Source organism: Carettochelys insculpta, chromosome 8 (assembly GCF_033958435.1).
Source record: "Carettochelys insculpta isolate YL-2023 chromosome 8, ASM3395843v1, whole genome shotgun sequence".
Classification (NCBI taxonomy): Eukaryota; Metazoa; Chordata; order Testudines; family Carettochelyidae; genus Carettochelys; species Carettochelys insculpta.
In genome coordinates, this window is record NC_134144.1 from 19,606,360 (window position 1) to 19,631,793 (window position 25,434).

General features: G+C 42.7%; 1 protein-coding gene across 1 annotated transcript in view; it reads left to right on the top strand.

Moving 5' to 3' along the window:
- TMEFF2 (transmembrane protein with EGF like and two follistatin like domains 2) overlaps positions 1-25,434 on the top strand; it is a 215,728-nt gene that overhangs the window by 185,152 nt on the left and 5,142 nt on the right. The window contains exons 8-9 of the mRNA XM_075001261.1: positions 17,540-17,663; positions 24,094-24,252. Of these exons, the coding sequence (XP_074857362.1) occupies positions 17,540-17,663; positions 24,094-24,252 (283 nt within the window). The remainder of the gene's footprint in view (positions 1-17,539; positions 17,664-24,093; positions 24,253-25,434) is intronic.

Genomic DNA, 25,434 nt, shown 5'->3' on the forward strand with positions numbered 1-25,434 from the left:
TAGTCCACTGACTGTCAACCTGACCACTTGCCTTATTGTTTCTTGTACTGTCCTGTCAGTCTGCCTGTATCAACCAGTTGTCTCATGTTTTATACTTAGATTGTCTAGGTCTTAGTCAAGGTCCAGAGTGGGCAAATAGCAGACCATGGGCCAGATCTGGTCCATCAGGATTACTCCCTGGCTGGCACCCTCCTCTACATTTACCTGTACCACTGCATGTATCAGCAACTGCAGTTCTTGTTGGCCACATTTCGTCATTTCCAGTCGATGGGAGTGATGGGAAGTGGTATCCTGGTCTGCACGGCTTCCTACCACTCCCATCAGCTGTAACCATTGATCTGCAGCCAATGAGAGCTGCGCCTGATATCCGCAGAGGTGCAGGTAAATATAGCAGCAGCAGCCTGCCAGGTATCTGAATAGTCTAGATGTAGCATGGGACTCTTAGGTGTTATGATAATACAAATATCAATTTAGAAAGCCATTGCCAGGGAATTTACTGTTCACAGTCACAGCTGAACACAAAGCTTAATCTTTTTACCTAAACCAACATTTTCTTACACTTTCTTGGCTTTCCTATTAATTGAGTGCCAACACCATACGCTGAGCTCTAGGAATCAGAGGTGATGACATGGGAATCTATCACTTAAAGTCCTGATCTTACATGTTCTTAATCACATAATAAGTCTCATTGATTTAGCTGAGGCTATTCATGCAGCGTAGGATTATACCATTCTCAAACATATGCAGTTCCCATGGTGCCAGATTGTTGTCTGTTTCATCCAAAGCAGCTCATTTGACGTGAATGGAGTTATTTCATATTTTCTCTGGTGTGACTGAGATTGCAATACAGCCCACTGAGTTCAAAGGAAGCTGGGAAACGGAACACTGTAGGTTCAGGATTTAGACTGCATTTGCTCCATTCTGTGTAAAGGAAGCTCCTGGGCTTTGGCTTTCTTCTTTTGTATCTTGTTTGTGTTGACTTGTCTCAAACTTTCAAAATAATGTTGATTAGCTTCAGAATATGCGTGCATAGATACAGATGTATAATTCGACTGAAATTAACAGATCAAAAATACTAAATACAGTTGCAATACTTTTTAAAAACAACAAGAAGTCCTGTGGTACCTGTCAGAACTAGGTGCCTCTCCACCCACTCTGGGCAGCTCCCGTCCGGCCCTGGGTAGCCGACCGAAAGGCGAGACCCTATCCTACCAAAGGGGTTCCCAGGAAACTACCCTCGAGGAGGGACGTTAGGCAAGACCCTCCCCGCCCCCGCCGAAATGAGGAGACTGGGGTCGTGCACGTGAACTCCGCCTGAGTCCCCTGGCAGGCAGTGGCTGGCCCAGGAAAACAGAGGCTGGGTACTAATTTAAAGGTGCAACAAGATAGCAATTTATTTAAGGACAACAAACACTAACAAATACTAACTGTAACCAGTTATGTATCTAACATCAACTATAACTATGTAACTATATATTGTTTGAAGTAGCTAAGCACTTACAAATAACATTAACTCCATTTCGAGAGACCTGTATTGAAAAGTTTATTGTTCTGGAAGGCAAAAGGTGAATTAGTTAGAGATGAGTTGGTGAAGTGGGAATAGGTCCTTGAAGTCCCGTATTGCTTCCCTTAAGAGGTGGGGTGAGGGCACTACTCCTCGCCTCCTACCTGGGGCCGGGTCGCTACTCCGGCCCAAAATGCGGCTAATGCTGGGGAGGCCGCAGCTCTCCGCCAAAAGCCCAGCCTAATTGCCCGGGAGCCCTTACGCTCACTCCGGGGTTGAGTGGGAAGCCGGGAGGCCAATAATTGGCAAGGCCAGACTACCTGGCTATGGGAGGAAGTAGGTAAGTAAGGGAAGGTAAAGGGAGGTAATGCCTCCACCTTTATACAATTTAACAGGTATAATATTGCAACGAATGGTAAATATTCAGTTACTATTATCTAAAAACTCTATACTACTAATACTAATTACTTGTGCTAACAATTAACTATTAATTAAGTGTGTGCCCAGTTGGCTACTTGAATATGGGTGTTAAGGCCTGGGCCCTATGGGGTCAAGCCCCCAGGCACTACCCTCCCCCTGTCAGAGGAGGATACGGTGAGGGTATGACCCTCACCCCCCTACAAGGGGTCCCAGCACCCTAGGTCTGTGGGTTTTCCTTAAGATTTGTGTAGTATGTCTGTATCTGTAATGAGGCACCGGGCTTATGCCACAGGCCTGAGGGGAATTATACGTTTCTCAATGTCCAGTCCGGTGTGTGAGTCCAATCCAGTCGTGATGTGTCAGGTGGGTTGTCTCGATGTATAAAGTGGTGTGGGCGATGTTAAGGCCGGAGCGACGACGGTGGTGTTGGCAGACCTTTGGTTGCGCTACCGGGTACGCAGTACCCCCCCACCCGGCGGCCTGTCTGACGGGTCTGCTTGCCGCTCCTAGATGCAAGCTTGAGCTAGCGAGCGGTGAGGCGCGCTGGCGCGATGACGCCGCTTCACAGCTCAGCTGCTCCTGACACAGGCTGCGCTGCGGTGTTTAGCTCTAGGCGGTGCCACCCAAGGGGTAGACGCCGCTGTGATTTCAGCTCTTTGCTCTCTTCTTGAGCTGGCCTCGGGATCAGCGGATGCCTATGGGCCACGGTCTCCCGTATAGGGTCTGCAGAATCCTTGCCTGCAGTACCCAAGGGCCCTGAATGCCAGGACCAGCCTGACTTATATAAACAGAGTTAATGCATGATTCATGAGGTGATTATCATATGAAAGTTCTGAGCACCTGTTCTCAAACAGGTCCTCCGGGCCGGGGAAGTTTCCAGAAACTGCCCACCTGTGCCCAATCAGGAGCCCAGAATTCAAATTCATGATCGTGAATTATTCATGAGTTCACGTTACCGGGGAAACCAACTGACACAGAGTGAGTGTTGCAGGGGGCTGCTGAGTGGCAGCCTATGTATCTTTAGATTCTACCTGTACCTGCATTGATGTTTAATGGCCAAAGGCTTGTTTCCCCGGCCCATGGGGATGATAATGCCCAAGGGATAAAAATCCCTGACAGTACCTTATAGACTACCATATACTGAGCATAAGCTTTTGTGGGCAAAGACCTGCTTCGTCTGATGCAACTGACGAAGCGGGTCTTTGCCCACGAAAGCTTATGCTCCAAAATATCTGTTAGTCTATAAGGTGCCACAGGACTTCTTGTTGTTTCTGAAGATACAGACTAACACAGCTCCCTCTCTAATACTTTTTAAAGAGATGAAATCACATGTCTGTAAACATACAGATTAAGAAACATGGACCCGGTATCAATAAATGGTTGTCATTTTTTTTAACATTTTCTAAGAAATTCCTGCAGTGTAAGTAAGGTCTCCAAAACCAGCCATCTGTTATACAGCATAGATTAATTTCCACATTAATGATCCTTAGTACACAGTTTAGTGACTAGCTGTATGCTTATAATCAGTTTTTTATCAGTGACAGTGGTTTCTTCTGAGCACATCCTAATTTTATTCTGCTAATAGACTGCAGAGACAGCCCAGTTAATGGCAATTTTCTTCCTTTTATATTTACTTGATCTTCTGTTCATGGAGCTCAAGTACTCACATTTTGAGCTACAGCAAACTCTTTCATATCTGGCATTCTATTATCAAGAACTCTCAGATAATTGGCATTTTAACCATAAGTAAATTTTAGTTACATTTTCCATAAATACAGTGTAGTCAAAGTAAATATAAATACAGCAAGTACAGTATAAGTGTGCTACTATTGTTGGTAAATAAAGTACTCTGCATGCTTGTTTCTTAGTATCTAATCGTGTTTTTCTTTAGTGTTATGCATTACTAGGGATACCTCTCTATCATCCAGAATATTTGAATATCCGGCAACCTCCTGGATCTGCTGGATATGGAAGAGTTTACTGTAATACCAATTCTGAGATAAAGAGCAATAGTAAGGCTTTTCATCATTTGGGAAACTTAAATGAAATATGAAGTATGGAAGTACTTATCTCCTTTTTCCCATGTTGGGGGCGTTAAAATTATTAACAAGCAACATTTTTTCCGAAGGAAAAGGGAACCAAGGAGGGAAGAAATGAAGCATTCACATCTTAAATACAACAATATAGTACAAATGCGTAGTCACTTTTCAATTTGTTGACTCACTGCCCCAGGAGGAGTTCAAGGAAGGATTATGCAGTTAAAATCGTATAACCTGTTAGCCCTTGCACACCTGGACAACTGCATGGACTAGGGCAGAAGGAAAGCATGGTCCCGTATCTTTCCAGTCACTTTGGCTTGTTGTCTATTCTGGACCCCATGGAGAGAGCAGACCTATCTTATCCCCAGTTGTAAAGAAGAGCTCCTGGCTTTCCCCAAACCCTGTACAATTGTCAGAGATAATATAGTCCCAGTGAACTTCATGAAAATGTCATATGCTATTGGTCTTGCCTGCAATGGAAATTGTAAAGCAAATCAAGAGCATTGTTATTAATGGGTGTGGCACAGAGGGGGCACAGCTTGACTTCCTTGTTAAATGGCGATTTGATGGACTAATTTAAGATACAATTCTTCCAGAATAAAATCAAGATCTTAGCCATGATCCTGTATTTCCCTTAATGTCAGAGGCCAGGTCTACCCTAAAGTGGAAGGTCAAATTAAGATTCGCAATTCCAGCTATGTTAATTATGTAGCCAGAGTCAATGAATCCTAATTTAGGCTTCCGTGCCATCTCCGCTAAGGAAGGTCAACAGAAATGGTAGCTCCCACTGACTTCCATTACTCCCAGCAAGGGGAGGAGTACCAGCACCCATCTGGGTGCCCTGTAAGTTCAATTTAGCCTGTCTCTATCAGGCTCACTAAATTGAACTTTGGAAGATTGACCCCAGTAGATGTAGACATACCCTGAGATACCTAAGGAAAATGGTATAATCTTCCAAATCTGTTGCTTTGGAAGTTCTCCACTACAACAAATAACCTGTTTACCTATGTGTTACATACAGTGTGTTTTTGTTAAAAAAAAGAAAAAGAGGTGCTGCTACTCAGCTGGCTACTCCCCCTCCCCTACCCCAACCCCCGTGCCCCTGAGGTTCCAGCTGCAGGGGCTGCCACTTGGGATACCAGGAAGCCCTGCCCCTGGCTGGGGTTCCAGTGGCTGAGGCTACTGGCAGGATGGTGGGGGCTCTGACTCCTGGCAGGGGATCTAGCTCCAGATCCTGACCCTGCACTGCTGCAGGGCCAGTGGGGGCCCCAGCAGCCCTGCAGCTGGGAGCCTGCTGGGGCATGGAGCCCCACCAGCAGCCCCAGCCACAGGAAACCTGCCCGGGGGGACATTGATTTATTGTGGCAGAGGTGCCGGTACTCACACAAAAAGTCCTGATTGTACATATTCCGAATGCTACAAGCACTTTTTCAAAAGTCTCAAATAATTGCAGGCAGCAGATTCTTGGAGACAATAGTAGAGTGAACTTTTGTTTTCTTTGAATTGATCTGTAATTGTGTGACCAGGTGAGAAGTTACTGTGTTCAGGGGCATTGTCTGAGGGCTTCAAAAGTGAGGAAAGATTTTATTCCACAGTACAGCATTGCACTGAAAGGTGTAATTCAGGATCAAAGTGTTCACTCTCATCTGAAACATCAGTACTTCTGCTTGTCTTAAGCGGTCCTTCATTGCCCCCAGTTTCAGCACCTTAGTCTTTCATGTATTTACCATCACTACATCCCTATTATCTCCATTTGCCATTGGGGAATTGAGACACGGAAAGACTAAAATCCAGAACCACAGGTATTTAAGTATTAAAGTACACTGATTTAAATGAGAGTTAGGTGCCTAAACACTGATTTAAATGAGTTAGGTGCCTAAATACCTTTGGGGGGTCTGGTAAGATTACACAAGGTAGTCTGTGGTAGAGCTGAGAAGTGAACCCTTGTTAGGGTAGCGTTCCAGGCATTTTATAGTCCTTCATCCCGGAGGTTTGGCGTTCCTTGTGGTGGTGAGATGGTAGTTTTACTGGATACATCTGCTACATCCTCTGGAAATTCTAGATGAAATGATTGAGCAGATGTAGCTAACCGAAAATTCAATGTGTGGTCTAAACATGTGGGAAAGTTTTAAGTCTTTAGACGTCTTACAATATTTTTTCTAGTTTTGAAGCAATGTTCCATGTTGTAGGCATTATAAATGCTAACTGAGAAACAAGCATGAGGCATCCTTAGAGTAACAGTCAGTTCTGTGCCTTCAAGAGGGACAAAGGTCATGACCTTCCCCAAAAGCCTGTTGAACTGTCTAATAAAACACGTGGTACTTGTCTTTAGTCTCCAAAGCTACTTCCTAGGCTATACGTGAAAATATTTTCCTAGTCACCCAAAGGTGAGAAGATTATTTGCTTCTCTAGAGCGTCAGTTAGAAGTACTGTGTATAAAATGTCTGATCAGGAGAGAAAAAAATCTGCTGAAAAAAATATTAATGCAATATATGACAAAGCAATACCTGTGGGCGAGCACCAAGACATTTGTCATTGGATTAATTAAAGTATATTTCCTAGGCAGGACTGCTGACGGGGGGGAGGGAGGCAAAGGAGGCAACTGCCTCAGGGCTCAGTGAATCAGAAGGTCCTGGGGTTCCAAGCAGCTGCAGGGGCCACTTCTTTTTCTGGGCCTTTTCACATTCCAAGTGATTTTTCAGGCTACCTGGGGGAGGAGTGTAGTGAACTGTACTCCAGGCGGCACAGAAGACTGGCTACCCCCAGCCCTACCCCTCCTACCTGAGGACCTGTCCCTTCCAGGAGCACAAAGCCAGCCCTGCGACTGGCCGCCCTGTTCCCAGGAAATTTATGGGCTATAACATTTTACCAGGATCTATGATATGGGTCCTGGATTTTCCAACAGTGTTGTGAGAAAGAAACTGCATGCTTTTAATGCAAAAGCTTTACATATTATTAGTGCTTGTAACAAGCACACACACTCAAATGCGCATACATGCTTTAAAAGTCTAAATTATTCTCTCTGTCTCCAATAAGGGCCATCCACAAATGTTTTCCACAAAATCTATTATCCATTCAGTGATTGTAACTCTCTTATTTCCTAGTAACGGAGAGGGAGCCGTGCTAGTCTAAATACTGTCAAAACAAAAAAGCAGTCAAGTAGCACTTTAAAGACTAGCAACATAATTTATTAGGTGAGCTTTCATGGGACAGACCCACTTCTTCAGACCATGAGTCTGCTCTGGTATGTCCCATGAAAGCTCACCTAATAAATTATGTTGCTAGTCTTTAAAGTGCTACTTGACTGCTTTTCTCTTATTTCCTGTTAATCTTGAAAGGCCAATAAGGAGAGCTGGCCAAAAGTCAGACTTTCCACGTTGCAGGAAAAGTTTACCATTTTAATATTTGTTTTAATTCCTTCAGGGAGGCACTAATGTGTTCTAAATACCCCATCAAATATAAATGTTAAAAATAATCCTGAAAATATTATATGCTATTTTTGCATTTTTTTTATTATTTTGCATATTGTGTTACATTTAGGTAGTACCAGTAGTGCATAATATGACATCAAGTAAAAATATTGTTTATTTTTATGTGTATATGATTTTATTTTCAAAATAATTGAGTAGCTGCTAGTTAATACAGATTGAAACATTATACCTTATTATCTAGACCAAACTAGCTCTTGTTTGTATTGTAATTAAACAGATTGACACTTTCACAGTCAGTAAGAAAATAAGTAAAGTATTCCATGACATATTAGACAAACAGCTGTTTACAGTATCCTAGAAAAATAATTCCAAGCTAACACAAGGATATTGAAAACAGCTGCTCCTCTTATTAGTACACTGAATGCTTATCTTTTTTTCATGTTGAAAGTGTCATTTGTCAATCTGATTCATTCCTGCACAAACAAGAAAACTTTTCAACAAAGAAGATGTTTCAATCTATACCAAGTAACAGCTATCTGTAGCGATTTTAGAAGTAAAGCAATAGAATATTTTAACCATTATGCCGTTATGATGCCATGTCATTTTATGATCTGCCAGTAGTAATGCATAATACAGCATCACTTGACATGGTATGACACTTCGTATTAGGCACTGCTAGTATAGATGTGTCATGAAAATTGTCAAAATAATACAGATACAGTGAAAGCAAAAAGCTATATAAAATAAATACTAGAGTGGAAAATTCATTTTGAAATGGAATTCTGAATTTTTGTACAATAATTTTTAAACCAATATTTTTGTTTAATTGTAAGTTTCATTAAAACCATTCAAAAACTGGTTTTGTTGAAATGACATTTGCTGATGAAGAACTGTTCTGAAGAAATTTTTCTGGCCATCTTTACTAAGAAGCTAGATCTGGGTAGTGGGAAATGTGATATTTTTTTTCAGAATAAAAACCTCAGCTATACTTCCAGGCATGTCAAGAATCTCACATGCTCAGAGGAAGAACCTATTGAGTCTACAAGCTGAATTTTCATCTCTGAGTGTTCTGTTTTATTTCCATCTAAACTTGGTTTTAGTAAATATCAGAAAAAATATGGATTCCATTGTTCTGATGAAAATAAAACTTTCCTTTCCGCATAGTTGTCTAATAAGGATGTGTAGAAGGCTTGAGAATTGAAGGTGAGTTATCATACAGCAGAACCCCAAAATCCATGCTCTCAAGTTGCACGAATCTCAGGTTAGCATAACTCTGAGTAGCGAAGAGCTGGCACCTGACTTTCAGTTGCCCACCACACAGGGGAGCTGGGAAACTGACCAGCACAGCGGTGCTGATGAGTTTTCTGTCTCCTCAGAGCAGCAGGGTTCTGGGAGCCAGGCTCCAGCTCCCTGCAGCTCACAGGAGTGGGGAAATTGACCAGCCCGGCTCCCAGCTCTGCACTGTTCACAGAAGACTTGTCAGGTGATTGATCATACGTTAGATAGTACTAACCATACATTTAGACCAGAGACAGGAATGCTGGCTCCCCGAGTAATGTGAAATTTGACTTATGTGGGGTTGCACAGGAACGCAACCTCTGCGTAAATCGGGGGTCCACTGTACTTAATGTTATTGCAATTTAATTAACTTTGAATTCATCTGTACCTGTGCTGTCTGCCAGAAAAAAAGAAGCATGAGTTTAAATTTAAGCTTTGCTTGCTGCAGTGCTGAAGATGAGCTCTTCAGTTTAATGATTTAATCTAATTAGTTTATATATATACCCACAGTGTCTGCTTTTTGAATAATCACAAAATATGCTTGGGTGAAATGCTGTTATTTCTCCTCCTATGATGCCTGGAAGTTTGTTTTGCTCAGTTTTCACCCCCTGGGTGTTATAAAACCTTTATTTCATCAGTGGTCTAAATGCTAAACAGAATGGCTTTGCTTTTTGGGTCTTATTCCAGTAATTATTTAATTATTTAATTATTATTGAATGATGAGCAGTGAATGAGCCACACATGACAAATGTTAATCTCATTACTTAATGCGCCTCTGGAAGGTGCTTTGCTTTGGTAATGAACATTGGAACCTAGATTGTCTAGAGATGATTTTAAAAAATAAAAGCACATTGTGAGGGTTTTTGTTAATTGCACTGATTTTTGCAGCTCATCAATTTGTAATGAAATGGTTTTTAGTGAACGTTTTTCGATTTGGTCTCCTGGGTTATGTCTACACCTGCCCCCAACTTCAAAGGGGGCACGATAATCAGGGTAATGGGAGATTACTAATGAAGTGCAGTGATGGATATGCAGCACTTCATTAGGCAAATTCTCCCTTGCAGCAGCTTAGAAGTGTCAAACTTTGAAGTGCCAGCATGCCGTGTAGTAAAGGCACTTCGAAGTAGCACAGGCACTTCAAAGTGCCCACGACTACACAGCATGCTGGCACTTGGAAGTCTGACACTTCTAAGTTGCTGCGGGGGACAATTTGCCTAATGAAGTGCTGCATATCCATCGCAGCACTTCATTAGTAATCTCTTATTACCCTGATTACCGTGCCCCCTTTGAAGTTGGCGGCAGGTGTAGACATAGCCCTTGAGTCCGTAAAAAGTAATGTTACTATCTGTGCAGTAAAAAAAAATATGGCAATACCTAAAGAAGGTCTAAAGGTTTTGATGCAAAAGAAATATTCTGGCTGGGAAACAAAATGCTTCCCTATCAACAATTGTCAGAGAACTTGTTAAATTGTACGAACTCTGCTTTCATCCTGTCTGGGATGCTCTTCTGTCTTTTGAATATGTTCAAGTGCAGATCAAACTAGAAATGTGGTTTTCTGCCACTCTGTAGCTTTATGCTCAATGAGATAAGGAAAGGAAATCTTGAGAGCTCAATATGTAACTGCTTTAGAGAAGACTCAACAAAGAGAGTCTGTGGATTATTCATTTCTAAATGTTGTGGTTTCCTCCTATCTGGATTAAAAGATAAAGCATTATATGGAGCAGTCATAAATACTGGGCAGTGCTATTTGTGATCCAAGCATTCCCCATCACAGAGTCCCATGCATGGATTTATGGTTTATTATGCAGTGGGGCTAGATGCACTTCTTTGCAGAGGGGTGAAAATGGCCTGTTTTCCAGACAATACATGACAACACAAGGAGGAAGACTTTATTCCTTCTACATGGAAACTGGTTTCTGTCCTCTGTACCCTGACACCAGGGACAACTCTCCATAGATTCAGGGGTATGTCCTTATCCACTTCCAGCCTGGCCAGCAGTGTTAAATCTTCATCAAAGGTAATGCGAGTTAAATTCCTCTCCTGCTCCAAAGTGGACCCCACTGGTGGAGGATGACCTGGCATGGTAGGGCTGCCATCAAATCAGAGAGGAGCAGAGATTCTTGTGCTAGTGAGCTAATCCAGGGCACAAGGCTGCCCCCGGACAACTCTAGACCATCTGTAAATTCCACAATAGCCACAAGGTTTGGAGGGGGAACCCTCCTACACGCCGCTCTTTTTTCCAAGGACACAAATCTCACTCCTGCAGCAGTCAATGAGGAGGAAATTCCACAGCCTTGCTAGCAATAAGTGAACTTCCAAATATGAGCAATAGATATTTGCAATGGATGCAGTTGGCCAGAGCTGAAAATGCTTCATCCTCAAGCTTAGACAGGACCCACCTGTGTCCAACACCCCAGCAGCTGAAACCAATTTCGAGTAAGAGGTGTATTTTTCTTACGGCAGCCAGGCTCAGGAGGAAATCTTGGGGAGTTTTTCTCCAATCAGGCGCACCGTGGTTCTCTTCTCCCTACAAAGGAGCACACTGACCCATGCGAGGGAGCAATGCATCTTAATACCCCTTGTCCCACATTGTTTCACCATCAGCAGCCCTTCCATGGGTACAACTGCATCATGATGGTATCCCAGAGAGACTTGTATTAAAATAGCCATGTACATTGTGGTAGAGTTGCTAGCAAAAAACGGGACAATAATGTAGTATTCTCTCCCTATTATAGCTTCACACACAAGAACTGTCTGTAACCTTCACAGCCAGGAAGGCCAGTGCTGCTTATTTCAGTGTTAATTACCTCTCCACTGTTCTCATCAACATGACATGGAGGATGATAGCAGAGTAATGAGTAAACTGTACTGCCAGGTGAGAGGAACCTTTACAAGTGTTGATGCGGCATGTGCTCTGCCCTGTTTGTATAGACTCCCAGGCTTCATATGCATGCCATGTTTCTAGCCCTTCATTCACTGCTGCAAGTTCCTTGTTCAGGCAGGAGAAGGAAGGCTGCATCTGCATCGTCTGCCTAGCGCACTTTTTGTCGAAGTATTTTTCTCCCCCTTCATGCGGATGGGAAGAGTTTAGCCCTGTATTCCAATATGTCCTTACTTAATCCTAAATACGAACAAGGGGGTTGCATGTTCTAGAAATAGCTATAGTTTGGCTACTGATTGAGGTTTTCACAGAATCACAGGGCTGGAAGGGACTCAGGAGATCATCTAGTCCAGCCCCTGCTTCAAGCAGGATCAACCCCCACTAAGTCATCCCAACCAGGAGCTTGTCAAGCCAGGACTTAAAAATCTTGAGGGATAGAGAATACACTACCACTGTGGGCAACGCATTCCAATGCTTCACCACCCGCCTGGTGAAGTAGTTTTTCCTAATATCTAACCTACACCTCTCCCTCTTCAACTTCTGACCATTGCTCCTTGTTCTGCCATCTGACACCACTGAGAACAGTTTCTCACTCTCCTCTTTAGAGCTCCACTTCAGGAAGTTGAAGGCTGCTATTAAATCACCCCTAAGTCTTTTCTTTTGTAAACTAAATGAGCCCAAATCCCTCAGCCTCTCCTCATAGGTCTTGTGCTCCAGACCCTTAATCATTTTTGTTGCTGCTGAACCTGCTCCAGCAAATCCACATCCTTTTTATACTGGGGGGCCCAAAACTGGATACAATATTCAAGATGTGGCCTCACCAGTGCCGAATAGAGGGGAATAACTATTTCTCTAGATCTGCTCAAAATGCTCTTCCTAATGCACCTTAGTATGCCGTTAGCCTTCTTGGCTACAAGTAGTAGTAGGTATCCTTCAGTCTGCCAAGACTATGGAACGCGCCCTTTATAGTTTCAATTGAGGACTTCATTTACAGTGTCTATTGTGACTATGAAGACCCACACAAGAGTGACAGTCCTTGCTGCATCTCTTGCAGATGTGGTGGGTGTCTGGCAAGTCCTTAGTGTGCTTTCTGTGCGCTCGCTTCTCCTCTGCTAGCTGTCTGATCTTCATCTCGCCCTTCTGAAGGCCCTTGTGTAACCCCTGCCTCCATCTGCTGCAAGGGCACACTGTTTACTCATATCCAGCCTTTCATCTACCATAACCCCTAGGTCCCTTTCCATCATACTGCTGCCAAGCCAGTCGGTCCCTAGCCTGTAACAATACTTGGGATTCTTCCGTCCCAGGTGCAAGACTCTACACTTCTCCTTGTTGAACCACATCAAATTTCTTTTGGCCCAGTCCTCCCAAGTTTTCCGGGATTGTGGTTTGCTTATATCTCTTTTGAGAAAATAAATAATACTCAACTTTATTAGTGCAAGTTGTGAAGATAGCAGAATTCTATTTGGATAGCAGTGATGGAGAAAAATGCATTATGAAAAATTGAATCATGGATCAGCTACACATGCTTTTCCCAATGGCAAGATAATACTTAAGCATACCTAATACTCCCAGAGCTGAGCTATGGAGCTGAACATAAATTATCATTGTTTTATTAAATCCAAGGAAAATGCAAATCCTTTCTTATTGCTTAAATTTATTTCTGTCAATGTCAGGTAGCTATCATAAGCTATTTCCTTCCATTATTTCCTTGTTTTTCCTAGACAGCATTATCATTGTTAGTATTCAAATATTTTTTAAAATATTTCTGTTATACTTCAATATTATTGTCATAGATGAGAGAGTACAATAATGTAAAATTTAAAAAAAAATCAACTATAACTGTTTCATTAGGGCCAGGAAGTGCAATTAAGGACACAGGCTTTATCGAGCATACACACACTGAATGGCAGGAAATGAGTTTCTCATCCTGTGCACTGCTTTAATTGAGATTTTGACGTTTTTCCTGTCCAAAATCAAGACAGTTAAAATCCTGAAGATTTTTGTGAGCCAAAAGCCTGAGAAAGAAATTGGATTGAGCCACTCTAAACATTTTGTTTTGATCGTTTCAAAATATTTCATTCCAATGTTGACCTCTTAATATTTTTTACTGTAAGTTAACTTACAGTTGGAAATTAAAAAAAATTCAAACTGAGACAAATGGATTTTTTTTTACAAAAGTAACAGAATATCCCATTTTGATGAGTACAAAATTCAATGTTTAAACAATTAAAACACTTTTTGAAATGGAGAATGTATTGAAAATTATCCTTTCCCACAAGCAGATTCACTTTTCACAACTCAGTGTTTTCTGACTAAAAACCATTTAGTCAAAACTTCCCAGCCTGCTCTCTAAAAGCAGTGCCATCCACAGGCCAGTCAATAGATTGCACTCACCCCTGGGCAGGGGCAGGGTGAGGCCTATCGTTATTTTGGGCGACCCTGCTTACCCTCTGCTCCCCTGTCTTATGAATCCCAACACAAGAGCCCTGGACACCAGCACGGGAAACTTCAATCACAGGCTCAGCAGGTGTAGAATAGTTATGGAATGTGTCTTCGGCCATTTAAAAGGGAGGTTCAGATGCTTATTGACCCATTTGGATCTTTCTGAAACTAATGTCCCCACCGTGATTACAGTGTGTGCTCTTTTGCACATTTGTGAATCCAGGCAGGAGACTTTCCCATCAATCTGGAATTCCAAAGCTGAGGCCATAGGCAGGGCTTACTTGCAGTCACTTACACAACCATCCACCAGTAAGCATGCTAAGGCAGCAGCAAATATGAGGGACGCTTTAAAAAATAGATTAATGAATGATCTGTAACGCACATGCTACCGATGTATTGCAATGACATAATGCCAATAAATTATATTGTGCTGTAATGAATGAGTGCTTTTACTTGGTGGGAGGGGCTTATGTTGTAGTAAGTACAATGCACATGGTAGGCAGCTGTTCCTTCAGCCCTCCCGCAACCACCCAGTTCCATCAGCTGTGCATCCGCTGCAATCCAGGGAGTATCAGTGGGCAGCCGTGCCTTCAGCCCTCCCCCAACCCCCACTATGATTTGTACTCACCCCGCTCCCTGCCCTGTGCTCTACAAAATCACACCAAGGTGAAAGGAAGGATTTTATTCTGGGGGAAGACGGGTTTAAGTGGCTGGGAAAAAAACCCTTCTCAAGGGTGCTTGAATAGCCTTTTGCAATGTCCTTTGGGGCTGGAACAACAAGCTATGCTCGCCCTCCCTCCCTGCATGTGGGGACTGTGACAGCGGGGGGTGAGTGAGCTCTCCTCAGGGGACTCCAGCAAGCAGGTGCTGGCTGCTGCAGCTGAAGCAGGGAGTGCAGGACGTCCATTTACTCTGTAACTGCCATTACGAGCTTTGCCGCTGCCTCACTCTGCTTTGCCACTTGCTGCTGCTGGAAATCGAGCATTCTCTGCTGAAACTCAGCTGGACTATGACACCACTGAGCTGGACTGTGACGCCACTGAGCAGCATCCTTTCTCAGCTTGGTGTGCTCAGCTTCATTCCTCTCCATGTGCTGCAGGATAAGATCCTGCTTGCACTTCTTTCTTGTTCTGTTCCTCTCTGCTACGCTGGGCATTGCATCTGGAAAATAAAGGTCAAAATTAAGATACAATTCACATAATGTGCTTTCAAATGGAATGAATGTATCCCTGTGTCTACTCTCAGGGAGACTTAACTTTTTGAAGGCCACTGAAGGCTTATTAAGGATGGGAGTCTCAGTGTGCATTTCACAATACATCATTTGCCATCACTTGGCCAGCAGGTTTCTTTGTGGCCTGGTAAACCATAAGCAATTGTCCGCTTTTGGGGGAAAAGGAAGGGCTACAGAGCAGGAGAAGCCGCCAGGTGTCCAGGGGGTGTCCTGGGGCAGGGAAAAATATTTTTTGGCCATCGCTGGAGCAATCCTCCACAATGATCAAGCCATGTAGAGGGGATGATGGGGAAGGATTCAATTCTAGCCACATGGACATCTGTGTAGGGGGGTTCAATGTATAATAAAAGTAATGTAACGAAAAATAAATAAATAATCCAAAGAGAAGCTGGATGTAAAGGGACATGGGAGGGGAAATGCCCAGCAGTGCACAGCAGCTACGTGGCTCTGGGGAGTCCTGAAAAATTAAAAGAAATGCTGGTGGAAAGGGACATGGGCTGGGAAGAAGCCCTGCTAAGGCTGCAAACCACATTGCGGGGTGGCGAACAGAGCACCCGCCGGCTGCTGCAGGCAAATGTAAAGGGGCCAGGAAGCATGTAAAAAAAAATAGATGCAAATTCCCATGCTTCTTCAGGTTGCCAAAGAAGACATCACCCTCCTAAAGCTAACAGATATGGAGAAAGAACAGCTACTCCCAAGGCCTAGAAAATTAGCTGAAATGCTGTGTGTCACCATGACACCAGATTGCTGTCTGGTTGCCTGGCATGGCAAGGTGTGCTACTATGGAAGCCACAACAAGTCAGGACTGCCCAAGAACCTCATGAAAAAAATACAAGAGTGCCTGGATGAGGCCTTCAAGGAAATCTCTAAAAAAGAGAAGTGCTCCATCCCAAGAAACATTAACACACTGTTCTGAGGGGCACAGAACCATAAGTAGCAAACCTGTACCCCCGACACAACCCTATTCCTATACCCAACCCCATCCCAATTCTAGCATGCAGAATAACTACTCACCTGAACCGCTTGGCGAAGGGGGCTCAGGAACCACACTAGCCTTGATTTGAAATTTGAAATTTGAAATTGACGCTATAACCGTCCCGTAATATCAATATTTTTTATCAGTATTACGGCTCAATAAATCAAGCTAATAGTATTAACTGTGAAGGCACTGACATTTTAATATTGAGATAACTCCTTCAAATTCGATTTTATCTCAGAGTGTAGACACAGCCCTAGTCTTGTGCGTTAGATCCAAAAATATTCCACATCTCACTGAGTTTTCCACTGAACATAGAATTAGAAGGAACCTCAAGGGTCATCTAGCCCAGTGCTTCTTAAGGTATGTTCTGTGGAACACATGTTCCATGAACAACTCACAGATGTGCCGCGAGAGTTTGGAAAAATATACGGATGATATATATTTTCTGTTATTAAAACCAGATACAGTATTACTTCTTCATTGCTATGTTACCTTCTTAAATGACTTTCTTTTTTCTTTTTTTTTTTTTTTTTTGCTGTATATATTGCTGTTTGTTTTTTGGTTTGGAGGCTTTGCTTTTGGTTTGGTTTGGTCTGACAATTTTTTGGAAAAAATTTGCATAGGTGTTCCTCAGGAAAAACATTATTGTTTGGTGTTCCATGGTCTCAAAAAGTTTAAGAAACGCCAATCTAATCTAACTCTCCACTAAAATACAGTATGTGTTGTGTCTAAACCACCCAAGCCAGATGAATACCCAGCCTCCTTTTGAAATGTTGCATTGTCCTACTTTTCATACAGTTAGGAAGTTTTTCTTGAGATTTAATTCAAATCTGCTTTGCTGTAATTTGAGCCCCTTGTCCCTTGGCCTGCCCTTTATGGCAAGAGAGAACACCTTTTCACCATATCTTTTATGGCAGCTTTTCAACTATATGAAAGTACTAAAGAGAGGTACTTAAAAGATAACAGATATTCGTAGACGTTTTTCAAGGAATATTTTATGATCTTCTTTTTTTAAATAGTAAAATTAGGTTTTCTTGGCAACACAATGCAAAAACCTAAAAGGAATTAGATAAGCACAAAATAATCACTAAGTATCTTACAAAGCCCTACATCTATGCTAGGTGATTGCTGTCTTATTCCTGGATAAGCAGAGATTTCTGGGTTGCAAAATAATCTCTGTATTTCTCTGTCTTTTTCAACTAAATAAGAATCTTTCACATCTTGCTCTTTTGAATTTTTCCTGTATGGTTCCTTGAGCTCTTAATGCTGCTCTTCTTCTCACCTCACTTTACAGCGTATTTTCATGTTGATGCTCTTTTCACCTGTGTTCACAGAAAATGCAAATAAACTGGAAGAAAGTGCCAGAGGGATCTACATTCCTTGTCCAGAACACTACAATGGCTTCTGCATGCATGGGAAGTGTGAACACTCTACTAATATGCTGGAACCATCTTGCAGGTAACACTTTTCCTCTGGAGCAGCTGGTGATAAGCTGAAGATGTAGAGTTGCTAATTTGTGTAATCTACATGCAGTGTGGAGAATAATGATTAGGGCTGTCAAGCAGTTATGAAAATAAATTGCAATTAATCATGTGATTAAAAAAGACAATTAATTGTGCAATTAATCACACTGTTAATAACAGAATGTCATTTATTTGAATAAATAACAATACTAGAATGCCCATGTACTTGAGTATTTTGAAATAAACTGATTTCTATTACAACATGGAATACAAAAATGTACAATGTACAATGTCATGCACCAGCCTGTTCTCATGTTCAGGAGACACTGGAAATAAGAAGTAGGCAGAATTATCTCCCCTAAAAGTAAACAAACTTATCAGTCTTAGATGGCTGAACAAGAAATCAGACTGAGTGGACTTGTAGGTTCTAAAGTTTTACACTGTTTTTTTTTAACTGACTTATGTAACAAAAAGAATCCACATTTGTAAAGTTGCACTTTCATGATAAAGCAATTCCATTACACTATTTGTATGAGGTGCACTGAAAAATATTACTTTTGCTTATTTTTACAGTGCAAATGTTTGTTATCAAATATAGCAACAAAACATGAGCACTGTCCCTTTTGTTCTGTGTTGTAACTGAAGCCAATATATTTGAAATATGTAGAAAACATCCAAAAATATGTAATAAATATCTATTTGGACCCTATTGTTTAATAGTGCCATTAAAACTGCAATTAATCACGATTCATTTTAATCACAATTAGTTTTAATTTAATCATATGCGCTAACTGCATTTAACTGACAACGCTTATAATTGTTAGCCAAATGAGGAAGAGAAGCAGCACAGACTGTTTATGAACATCGATAAAATAAAAACAATGGTATTCAGAGAGAAGGGAATAGGAAAGAAAATTAGTATAGATGGGATTGACCTGTAGAATGTGGAGAAGTTCACATGTCAGGGAAGCAACATAACGGCTACATCTACACGTGCCCCAAACTTCGAAATGGCCACGCAAATGGCCATTTCGAAGTTTATTAATGAAGTGCTGAAATGCATATTCAGCGCTTCATTAGCATGTGGGCTGCCGCGGTGCTTCAAAATTGACGCACCTTGCCGCCGCACAGCGCGTCCAGACGGGGCTCCTTTTCGAAAGGACCCCGCCTACTTCGAAGTCCCCTTATTCCCATGAGCTCATGGGAATAAGGGGACTTTGAAGTAGGCGGGGTCCTTTCGAAAAGGAGCCCCGTCTGGACGAGATGCGCGGCGGTGAGGCGTGTCAATTTCGAAGCGCCGCTGCCGCCTGCATGCTAATGAAGCACTGAATATGCATTTCAGCACTTCATTAGTAAACTTCGAAATGGCCATTTGCGTGGCCATTTCGAAGTTTGGGGCACGTGTAGACACGGCCAACATGTTCTAGACTGTAAGAAGGAAATAGCAACTAGAATAGTGAAAGCAAGAGCGAGTTTGAAGGCAATGGATAAGATCTGGAGAAGCAAAGCCATTAGCTTAGGAATGAAGCTGAGCATCTTGAAAACATATTTATTCAGCAGCATGTTGTATGGATGTGAGACATGGATGATAACAAAAGATTCAAAGAGAAGAATATTGGCGTTCGAGAAGAGTTGTTATAGAAAGACACTGAGAGTAGGGTGGATACAGGAGGTCACCAACGAGGAATTATATAGGAAGAAACAGCGGAAAGAGAACCTACTGCAGAAAGTTATATAACAGAAGTTACAGCTATTTGGGCATATCTGCAGACTGAATGAAGAATGAAAATCCAAGAGCCTGGTATTCAGCATAAAGGATGGTTGCAATAAGAGAGGCGGACCCCACAAAGAATGGGTTGATGATATAACAGATTGGTGCAGAGCTAGTCTACAGAAACTAAGCCACCCTTCACTGGACAGGGAAAGATGGAAGGAAATAGTGAGAAAGGCATCGGACACCAACAGGCACTGAGCCCATGGTTGTTGATGACGATGATGAAAACCGCTTGTACAGTGGAGAACGTTAGGTCTAAATTATGCAGCACAATTGCACTGAATTTTGCCACAGTGTCAACTGATTATAAAAACATAAAATAACAATAAGACATATTTCATGTTTTTAACAATGCACCACAAAATGCAATCTTGGCAAATAGGTGCTTTTCCTTACCATGCAGCACTAAAAATTAGTATTCCGTGATACTTCCACACTGGGCAAACTTTAAAAAGTGTAGAGTTGGGTGAAGGATACATTCCCCTGACAGCTTTGTGTGCTAAGTAACTTAAGAAGAGGTTTGGCCAAGGACATAGTAATTGAACCATCTCCCAGGCTTCTCTGCAGCATTGAATTGAGGTGACTAGGATTTCGCTTCAGTAGTTCCTACTTCCCCCAAGTGAATGTGGGTGGGCAACGGGATGAAATGCATGTTGGCTGCAGCTATTGTTGTGAGGCATACAAGGCTGGGAGATTGGAAGCAAACCCCAATTTCCAGGAGATCCTGTGGTCCATTTTGCTATTGGCTGCCCCTTGAGCTCCATTCTTCCATTCAGCCACACATTGTCCTCTCCTGCAGCTGGCTCCAAGTTCTGGAGGTGGGAGGCATTTAGAAGCTGCTGCCTTCCCCCTCTTGCCCTCACCTGGAGTACAAAGCTCACTGAGCACCAGCTCCAACTCTAAGGAAAGGTCCAGGCAAACTCATCTTCTTGAAAGGTTTTCCTTGTGATAGTGTCCTGCTCCCTCTGCCAGCGGCACAGGCCCTGGCCCAAGGATAAAACTAACCTCCCCTTCCTGGAAAGGCAGACAGCTGGGGAAACAGTGAGGAGAGAAGCAGGCTTAGTGTGGGGAAGGGCACAACAAGCAGGCATTTTAGCGGCAGTTGCACAGATAGGTAAATGATGTGTTCATTTGTGGGGCCACCCAATTGCATTGCACACGGCACCCTTATTGTGGTACATCTCTTCTCTTTCACTGGGTAATCTGCCTCAAAGTCCAGCTCTTGATTAAAACAAAAAGCAGTCAAGCAGCACTTTAAAGACTAGCAAAATAGTTTATTAGGTGAGCTTTCGTGGGACAGACCCACTTCTTCAGACCATATCCAGACCAGAACAGACTCAATATTTAAGGCACAGAGAACCAAAAACAGTCAGCAAGGAGAACAAATCAGAAAAAAATGATCAAGATGAGAAAATCAGAGAGTGGAGGGTTTGGGGGGAGGCCAAGAATTAGATTAAGCCAAGTATGCAGACGAGCCCCTATAGTGACTCAGAAAGTTCCCGTCCCGGTTTAAACCACGTGTTAATGTGCTGAATTTGAATATAAAAGCCAGCTCGGCTGTTTCTCTTTGAAGAATGGTGTGAAAGTTTTTTTCAGTAACACACATACCTTTGGGTCATTAATAAAATGCCCCATTCCATTAAAATGTCGACTAACTGGTTTGTGGATCTGGAGTATTTTGATGTCTGTTTTGTGCCCATTAACCCTTTGTCTAAGGGAGTTAGAAGTCTGCCCAATATACAAAGCATCTGGGCATTGTTGGAACATGATGGCATATATGATGTTAGTAGAGGAGCATGAGAAAGTGCCCGTGATTCTGTGAGTAACCTGGTTGGTGCCAGTGATGGTATTTCCAGAGAAGATATGTGGACAAAGCTGGCAGTGAGCTTTGTTGCAAGGGAAGGTTCCAGGACTGGTATTCCTGGGGTGTAGACTGTGGCTGTTTGTGAGGATCCTCATAAGGTTGGGAGGTTGTCTGAAGGAGAGAACAGGCATGTCACTCAAGGCCTTCTGGAGTGTGGCATCCTGATTAAGGATAGGTTGTAGGTCTTTAATAATTCATTGCAGTGATTTGAGTTGGGGGTTGTAGGTGATGACCAGTGGTGTTCTGTTCTTGGCTTTTTTGGGCCGATCTTGAAGTAGCTGGTCTCTGGTATTCGTCTGGCCCTGTCGATTTGTTTTGTTACTTCTCCTGGTGGATAATTCAGGTTTATGAATATTTCGTAAAGATCGTGTAGTTTTTGGTCTTTGTCAGTTGGATCAGAGCAAATGTGATTGTATCTAAGAGCTTGACTGTAAACAATGGATCTAGTTATGTGTTCAGGATGGAAGCTAGAAGGGTGTAGGTAATATAGTGATCAGTAGGTTTTTGGTACAGTGTGGTACTGATCAGGCCATCCTTGATTAGTACTGTAGTGTCCAGGAAATGTATCTCTTGCATGTTGTAATGGAGGCATAAGTTGATGGTGGGGTGTAGATTGTTAAAGTCTCTGTGGAATTCTTCTAGATTCTCTGTTACTATTCAGCTCTTGATTGTGTGTGCCCCAGCTAGGGAAAAATATCCCAGAGGGCTTATTTTTGGCTTCCTCATCCCAAAGCACAGGAAATACTAGGATTGGTGAGGATGTGAGGATCCACAGGAAGAATCTCAGCACCATCTCCTTCCACTGAGGCCAAAGGGAGTTGAGGACCATTGGGATGCCACAGGAGGCATTCGGTACTGTCCCAGATTTGGCCCTAGAGCCCCCTTTAACAAGTTTATCCTTAAGACTTTGTTGTACATTAAAAATAGAGCATTTTGCCCTGAAGCCTGTGATTGGTTTGCATTGCTATGGCACAAAGAAGACCAAAACCCCAAAGCTCTTTCCTGCAAAGGGATGTCCTAGGATGAGAGGTGCCAGGGCTGCTCCCCACACCTCTCTTATTGCCAGAGGGGCATTTTGCTGTAAGAAAGAGAGCATGGTTTGAGCTGCCCTGAAGCCTAGTGTTCCTGGCTGCCCTATGGCTCCTCGGCTGCATCATGAGCTGGTGCAGGTGGCAGCTGTAATCCAGAAGCTCTGATCTGTCCCTGGAGACCACCGTGGTGCAGAACAGTGCCTGGAATGGGTAGCACAAAGTCCAGTACATAGATATGAAACCAGACAAATTCAGCTTACACATAAGGCAAAGACTGTTAATAGTGAGGGTGAGTAGCACTGAAATGAACTGCCCAGGGAAGTGGCAGATTTATCTCTTGAGGTCTTCATATCCAGACTAGCGGCCTTTCTGGAAGATACACTTTAACCAAACACAAGCTATTGGGCTCAATCCAGGAATAACTGAGTAAAGTATAATGGCCTATGAGCTACAGGAGATTTGGTCAGATGCCCTTGTGGTCCTGTCTTTCCATAAACTCTATGAATCTATTGGCTATTCCCTCTGTGGCAAAGGGGGCTAGGAGCTAAGAAGACAGATGCTGCCATGGAGCTAAGGGTATAATAGCAGCTGTAAAGCAACTGGACTTGGAGGTGCAGAGACGACTGTTTTCCCTCTCCCCCAGTGCATGAGGAACGGGCCTGGTGCATGTGCCAAATATTCAGGCTCTGTGAGGAATGTAGGATTTTGCCTAGTATAGGTAGTATGGGGAAATAGCCAAAGAGTACCTTGGTTTTCTCTGTACCACAGCAATGCAGAGCTGCATAGACAGTAAGGAGAATAGACATAAAGAAAAAGAAACTATCCAAGAGGCAACCCAGTGTCACCAAAACCAAATCTTTTCCCAGACAAACACATAGGTGTAGGTTGATGAAATATGTTGATTAAACCAGTGCATGGCTCACCCGTGCGCCCAAGGAAAAATCAATTATCCTTGCACAACTCTCAGCACTGTCATTTATTTGTGCTACCTTTTGCCTGGCAGACTAGATGATCTTGGGGCTGTATGCATGTTTAGGGAGTGTAGCAAAATAGGGTCCCAATCCGGCAGGATTTCTCGATGCTACCCTCAGAAAAATAGTCATCACATTTATAACAGCCAAATATCTATTCTTCTTACTCTTCTAGACACTTGGGCTATGTCTACACAGCATGCTGCTGCTGGCAGGGTCATGCAAACGAGGGCACTTGACCATGCAAATGAGGTGCTCATTTACAAATCGTGTGCCTCACTTGCCTACTCTCACGTGATCGCTGTCCCAGCAGAGGCTTCAATTGCCATAAAACAAGCCCTGTAGCTGGAGATCTGTCAGTCGAAATCCCCTTGCCACCAGCCCCTCATTTTTGTCAGGGATAAGGGGCTGTTGACTCTGGGACGGATTGATCAACAAACCCCTGTCTACTTGGCTTGTTTTTTGGCAATTGAAGCTTCTGTTGGAACAGCGATCACGCCGGATTATGCAAATGAGGTGCATGATATGTAAATAGGTGCCACATTTACATTGTTAAGTGCTCTCATTTGCATGACCCTGCTGGCTGCAGCATGCTGTGTGGACGTAGCCTCCATGTTTGTGAGATTAAAGCAGTCCTGATGTAGTCTGGAAGAATAGTCTGTTTCCCATTTGACTGAAAAGCCCCACACTGTATCTGCCACACAGTACTTTCTTATCCAAAATTCTAAACAAGGGCATTAGTCTGTCCCTCTGACAAGTAACAGGATAAACATCTTTCCTTGCAGGTGTGATGCAGGCTACACTGGACAACACTGTGAAAAAAAAGACTACAGCGTTTTATATGTGGTTCCAGGGCCAGTACGATTTCAGTATGTCTTAATAGCAGCTGTGATTGGAACCATCCAGATTGCTATCATCTGTGTTGTAGTCCTCTGCATTACCCGGTCAGTATCTCTATGTTTTTGTGATCAAAGAAAAGGGATTGTTTACACCCACTTGATTCTCCAATTACACAGCCTACTATATTTGTAGTCGGATAACAAATCCCACTTAATTCATCGAAGTAGGGGATAGAACTGTTTGGTCCCAATGTTGATTTATTTATCATGACTGTATTTTAGTAGCAATTTAATCAGACTTATGCCACACCATACAGCAAATGAAGTTTCACATTCTATATTCAGAAGCTTCAACAAAATATTGTTCATATAAATAAAGGGAATATAAATGAGGCAACTGGATCAACAGTTACAAAATATAGCTAGCTCTACAAAATATAGCTAGCTCTACCTAGGCATTTATTTCCAAAAAGCCCATCACTGTAGCTCCAATCCAGCAAAGAACTTTAGCACATATGTAACTTTAAGCGAACTGAAATGCATTTAATTGAGCAGACAGCTTACGTGCTTTGGTATTTGCTGGATGGGGATCCAGATAAATAGCCAGACGTCAAGTTGCATTTTTGTAAACAAAGCAGCATCTCTTCGTAGCATGGAAACTGTGGCGTCAAGGTATTTCAGAATTAAAGTGTGAAGTGTAAGTCTTCTTCTCATGCCCACAAGTGCTACTGTACTTCCTCACTGACCCAATTTCATTGCTTTGGGAAGAGTTCAGAGCGAGCTCTGGCTGTGGAAATTCTCCAGGCTTTTGTCAGAAATCACAAGGTGACACTCATTCAGTCCTCATACAGCTCCACCAATAAATCAGACTGAAAAGGAATTTATTTCCAAACAAAAGACAGGAAAATAAAATGCAGGTATTATGCCTCTGGAGAAAACAGATGCTCTAATATATCTCGATATCCATGGTGCACTGTCTGGTTAGAGGAGAAGGGCAGCATTTGCTCCTGGAAAGGACACACAACGATTAATAAAGTGTCCCCTGGCCCAAATGCATAAAGCAAAATTATCTGCTGAAGCTCTGGGCTCCTTTCTGGCCAAGTATACTACCCTTAACAGCAGATGCCAGAAGAGCCAATGGATTAAAGTAAAGTGGGTTTCAGGGAACATGGAGATAATCCATACCAAAAATACAGAGTACATGAAAAAGGAGATGGAAAGATAACCAAGAAATGGGAAACTGCTTCATGTTATTTGCTTTAGTGACTAGGTTTTTCACCTTCAGAC